The sequence below is a fragment of the Mizuhopecten yessoensis genome, unplaced genomic scaffold (genome assembly GCF_002113885.1).
Source record: "Mizuhopecten yessoensis strain PY_sf001 unplaced genomic scaffold, ASM211388v2 scaffold431, whole genome shotgun sequence".
Taxonomy (NCBI): domain Eukaryota; kingdom Metazoa; phylum Mollusca; class Bivalvia; order Pectinida; family Pectinidae; genus Mizuhopecten; species Mizuhopecten yessoensis.
Genome location: NW_018403543.1, coordinates 1,272,240 through 1,278,243, shown reverse-complemented (window position 1 = coordinate 1,278,243; position 6,004 = coordinate 1,272,240). Strand labels below are relative to the sequence as shown.

At 35.7% G+C, this 6,004-nt stretch overlaps 1 protein-coding gene across 2 annotated transcripts in view; it reads right to left on the bottom strand.

The window, feature by feature from the left end:
• The window catches only part of LOC110448633 (ankyrin repeat domain-containing protein 66-like), a 13,956-nt gene continuing 7,952 nt past the window's right edge, over positions 1 to 6,004 (bottom strand). The window contains exons 2-5 of one of the 2 annotated variants that reach the window (XM_021494994.1): positions 4,824 to 5,022; positions 3,074 to 3,227; positions 2,018 to 2,246; positions 1 to 557 (exon numbers count right to left, since the gene is read on the bottom strand). In XM_021494994.1, coding sequence (XP_021350669.1) covers positions 518 to 557; positions 2,018 to 2,246; positions 3,074 to 3,227; positions 4,824 to 4,844 — 444 coding nt within the window. In that variant the 5' untranslated portion in view covers positions 4,845 to 5,022 and the 3' untranslated portion in view covers positions 1 to 517. The remainder of the gene's footprint in view (positions 558 to 2,017; positions 2,247 to 3,073; positions 3,228 to 4,823; positions 5,023 to 6,004) is intronic. The other variant, XM_021495003.1, reaches the window with a different exon arrangement.

Below are 6,004 nucleotides of genomic sequence, written 5' to 3'. Positions count from 1 at the left end.
ACGAGTTTCATCAATTTCATATGAAATGAAACGAGTGTAAGATCATTTTTATCACATAATCAAGATTTGTGGAATTTATTCGTGTTATGGTAAATGTATAAATCTGAATAACTCATTCACCCCTGAATTTCATAATGAACTATTCCAACTATTGAATGGGAAGAGTTCAAATCTGTCTTCAGGGGTGAATGAGTTAAAGTTTTGTCTCTATGTTGTTTTAAACTTATACTTGGTTTTGTGAAGTATACTACATCTTTATTATTGAATCAATGCATATTATCATTTTCTTCTTTTTTTCAAGAATCTCCGATTGTACAATAAAAAACACTTGGTTGAGATTCTTAAGCAATGTACGATACTATCAGATTATTCACATCCTAAGATGTTCTGAAACCCTGTATTATATGATAAGAGTTTTCACATCCTATGATACTTTTGAAACTATGTACATTATTCATGACAAAGTTTTTTTACATCCTACGATCTTCTGAAATGATGTACGATGTGATGAGATTGTTCATGTCTGACAATCCTCCTTTTCTTTTTCTTGAGCAAGACTGGAATCAAACGAGAAGCATCATATATATCTCTTCAAGTAACCGTCTGAAGCTATAGCCTCAAAAGACATGTTATAGTCTAACTGTATACCCTTAAAATGTATAGACTAAATTTATACCCTGGAAATACATGTTATAGTCTAAATGTATCCCCTTAAAATGTATAGTCTAAATTTATACCCTCAACACACATGTTATAGTCTAAATTTATCCCCTCAAAAGACATGTTATAGTCTAAACTTATACCCTCAAAAGACATGTTATAGTCTAACTGTATACCCTTAAAATGTATAGTCTAAATTTATCCCCTCAAAAGACATGTTATAGTCTAAATTTATACCCTGGAAAGACATGTTATAGTCTAGATTTATACCCTAAAAATTTATAGTCTAAATTTATACCCTGGAAAGACATGTTATAGTCTAAATGTATACCCTTAAAATGTATAGTCTTAATTTATACCCTGGAAAGACATGTTATAGTCTAAATGTATACCCTTAAAATGTATAGTCTTAATTTATACCCTGGAAAGACATGTTATAGTCTAGATTTATACCCTTAAAATGTATAGTCTAAATTTATGCCCTGGAAAGACATGTTATAGTCTAGATTTATACCCTAAAAATTTATAGTCTAAATTTATACCCTGGAAAGACATGTTATACTCTAGATTTATACCCTAAAAATTTATAGTCTAAATTTATACCCTGGAAAGACATGTTATACTCTAGATTTATACCCTAAAAATTTATAGTCTAAATTTATACCCTGGAAAGACATGTTATAGTCTAGATTTATACCCTAAAAATTTATAGTCTAAATTTATACCCTGGAAAGACATGTTATAGTCTAGATTTATACCCTTAAAATGTATAGTCTAAATTTATACCCTCAAAAACATGTTATAGTCGAAATTTATACCCTCAAAAGACATGTTGTAGTCGAAATTTATACCCTCAAAAGACATGTAGTCGAAATTTATACCCTGGAAAGACATGTAATAGTCTAAATTGATACCCTGGAAAGACATGTTATAGTCTAAATGTATACCCTTAAAATGTATAGTCTAAATTTATACCCTGGAAAGACATGTTATAGTCTAAATTTATGCCCTCAAAAGACATGTTATAGTCTAAATTTATACCCTCAAAAGACATGTTATAGTCTAAATTTATACCCTTAAAAGACATGTTATAGTCTAAATGTATAACCTTAAAATGTATAGTCTAAATTTATACCCTCAAAAACATGTTATAGTCGAAATTTATACCCTGGAAAGACATGTAATAGTCTAAATTTATACCCTCAAAAGACATGTTGTAGTCGAAATTTATACCCTCAAAATGTATAGTCTAAATTTATACCCTGGAAAGACATGTAATAGTCTAAATTTATACCCTCAAAAGACATGTTATAGTCTAAATGTATACCCTCAAAAGTTACTTATTCTGAATCCTTACTGATTAAGGAACTGAACACAGTCATGATGACCATATATGGCTGCAATGTCCCTAGGGGTGTCGCCATATTTATCGGTGAGGTCTAGGGGAACACCAGCGTTGTGGAGAGCTCTCAGCACTGTCAGCTTGCCTGTTTCTCCGGCACAATGAGCCGGAGTCCATCCTGAGTCTGTTCGGATCATTCCGTCTGCTCCATGTTCCAGAAGGATGCGTATACACTCTACGAAACCTACAGTGGAAATGTTCTCTACGTCAGACATATGACTTGATACTTCGTAAAATGGATCCGATTCACTGATCCTATCACCAGTTTAAAAATACTTCTTTAGCTAAACCTTAACCTTACTATTGTAGGTATCCTTTCATTATATTACATACAGTCAAACCTACAGTGGACTACATAGAGTGACAAGTTGGAGTGGACAAGTTGGAGTGGACAACATGGAGTGACAGTTGAAGTGGACAACATAGAGTGACAAGTTGGAGTGGACAACATGGAGTGACAAGTTGGAGTGGACAACATGGAGTAATGAGTTGGAGTGGACAGCATTGAGTGACAAGTTGGAGTGGACAAAATGGAGTGACAAGTTGGAGTGGACAACATGGAGTGACAAGTTGGAGTGGACAACATGGAGTGACAGTTGAAGTGGACAACATAGAGTGACAAGTTGGAGTGGACAACATAGAGTGACAAGTTGGAGTGGACAACATAGAGTGACAAGTTGGAGTGGACAACATGGAGTGACAAGTTGGAGTGGACAACATGGAGTGATGAGTTGGAGTGGACAACATTTGAGTGACAAGTTGAAGTGGACAACATGGAGTGACAAGTTGGAGTGGACAACATGGAGTAACAAGTTGGAGTGGACCACATGGAGTGACAAGTTGGAGTGGACAACATGGAGTGATTGCTAAAGTCCAGTTCTGCTACAATTATAACCCAGCAGAGGGTGGTTACCGCTAGATACACTCTGATAGAGAGTTGTTGAATCTCAAATTAGAAAGTGCCTAAAGAGTTATATTTACTATTGTTTGTTATCAGTAAAAGTCCTTTACCTCTCAAGGCAGCCCAGTGTAGAGCAGCACGGTCGTTCCAGTCTGCATCTCTCAAATTGACGTCATACTTGTTGGTACGTAAATACTCGACTAAAGAGTCAGCATCACCTGTCGCTGCAGCCTCGTGCACCTCCAACCCATCTGACACGTGCATCTAAACACAAGCAAATAGGTGGTGTTATATTTAAATATAAAGGTACCAAACGTTTTCAACAAACTTCTTGGGATTTTTAAGATAGACAATGTACATATTAAGTTTTCTATAGTAAAACATGTTTATGACAAATTATGTGACATAAGGCATCAGCTCATTATAGCCATAACTTGATATATAGAGATGATTACATAGAGATATAAACACATGCTTTTTTACTTGCAAAGATATGTTCATAATAGTTTTACTGCAGAGAGGATCTCAAACAACTATATAGAGGATCTTATTCTCAATCTGATTTATACAGGATTTTACTTTATATATGTACTTATATAACAACTGAGACATAATGAGATGTGTATATTAATAAACAACGAAAATTATTGTTCTCATGCACAGATAGGAGGTAGAATGATATTTATTGATATATTTAATATTGTAGTTTGATATGGACATCTGTAATAAAGGCAGAGAATCTAAAAACTATTTTACACAGTTTATCTTTACTATTTTTCAAAAGGCCATAATATAAGTTTTTGACCCTTTCAACCCTATGTAACTTTAAGTAGACTCTACCATGCATTGATCTGGATGAGTCCATTATGGTCTACAGTGGTGAAAGGGATAAGGATCCCAGTACCACCATCAAAAACTGTAACTTAATGCATTGGAAACTGTTTTTTTACAGCATGACTGTTACTTTGTTAACTTATTTCTGAAAAGAAAAACTTTTTTTTTAATTGCAATTACTTTAATGAAAAAATGATAAAGACGATATACACAATATTTATCACATAATGTACTGTGTTATCCAGTGAATATACCCCGTCATATTTGTTTGCATATTAACCCATGTAATATGACCTATCAGCCCTGTGATTGGTTGAAAGTTTGAACTGTTTCAATTGTGACGTCACACCTAGGACAAGTTTATGACGTCATAGACTTACGCACTGAAGTCAAAATGGCAGCTTTTTACATTTCAAGGTTGCATGAAAATTGTCGTTTCACACAAATAAATGCCACAAATTTTGATTAAATGTGATAAAAATGATCTTACACTCGTTTTCATTTCATATGAAATTAATGAAACTCGTCACAAATTTTTCATTTTAGCTCGCCACAGGCTCGCTAAATTGAAAAAAATCATCAATCTCATATGAAATGGAAACTCATGTAAGATCCTATATAATCAACAACAGTGTTCTGTGTGTAAAAATTCAGCGGGGATAGACGGATATTCGAACACCAGACTTAAGACCGATATACAATCGCTCTAACCGATTGAGTTACCTGATCAATGGATCTGTCCTTGTCAAACTATGCTTACATCCAAACGGATGTTAAGGGGAGGTAACCGTATATACGGAAAAAATGCAGAGCAGTGGTACAGGCCGGGATCCTTAAAATGTTCTAAAACATTGTGATCATTACTAACTAATCTTAATTCATTATTGATTACATATTTCTTATTCAAAGCAAATGAATGATGGTGATGATGATAAGCCATTTCAACATAATAGAAACATGCAATTATTGCTAATTTGCAATTAATTTTGGCAGCTGCATAAGCCATATAGCTGAACATAACACTACCTTCTTTTCATCTCTAGACATTTGGGTCTAGTGGTACCAAGCACTTAGGTCCACAGAAAACAAGGTTGTCACAACCAGGTCCTGTGAAGAATGTCTGCCTCGTCCTTAACACAGGTCTGCTGTAGTAGATGGTGACTAAGTCTGATAGTGAAGATTACTCAGAAAATGTTATTGAAGCTGCAGAACCAAACTAGTGATGCTGTGCAAAGAAAAGTAAGCTTTGTAACTAAGTGATAATATCAGTAGTAATACCATCCCACTGTCACCCCACATAAACAACAGGTATTCCTTCACTGTCACCACACATCAACAGCAGTTATTCATTCACTGTCATCCCACACAAACAACACTTATTCCTTTACTGTCACCCCACATAAACAGCAGGTATGCCTTCACTGTCACCCCACATAAACATCAGTTATTCCTTCACTGTCACCACACATAAACAGCAGTTATTCCTTCACGGTCACCACACATAAACAGCAGTTATTCATTCACTGTCACCCCACATAAACAACAGGGATTCCTTCACTGTCACCCCACATAAAAAACAGGTATTCCTTCACTGTTACCCCACATAAACAACAGTTATTCCATCACTGTCGCCCCACATAAACAGCAGGTATTCCTTCATTGTCACCCCACATAAACAACAGTTATTCCATCACTGTCGCCCCACATAAACAGCAGGTATTCCTTCATTGTCACCCCACATAAACAACAGTTATTCCTAGTGTCACCCCACATAAACAACAGTTATTCCTTCACTGTCACCACACATAAACAGCAGTTATTCCTTCACTGTCATCCCACACAAACAGCAGGTATTCCTTCACTGTCACCACACATCAACAGCAGTTATTCCTTCACTGTCATCCCACACAAACAACAGTTATTCCTTTACTGTCACCCCACATAAACAGCAGGTATTCCTTCACTGTCACCCCACATAAACAACAGTTATTCCTTCACTGTCACCACACATAAACAGCAGTTATTCCTAGTGTCACCCCACATAAACAGCAGGTATTCCTTCACTGTCACCCCACATAAACAGCAGTTATTCCTTTACTGTCACCCCACATAAACCGCAGGTATTCCTTCACTGTCACCACACATAAACAGCAGGTATTCCTTCACTGTCGACCCACATAAACAGCAGTTATTCCTAGTGTCACCCA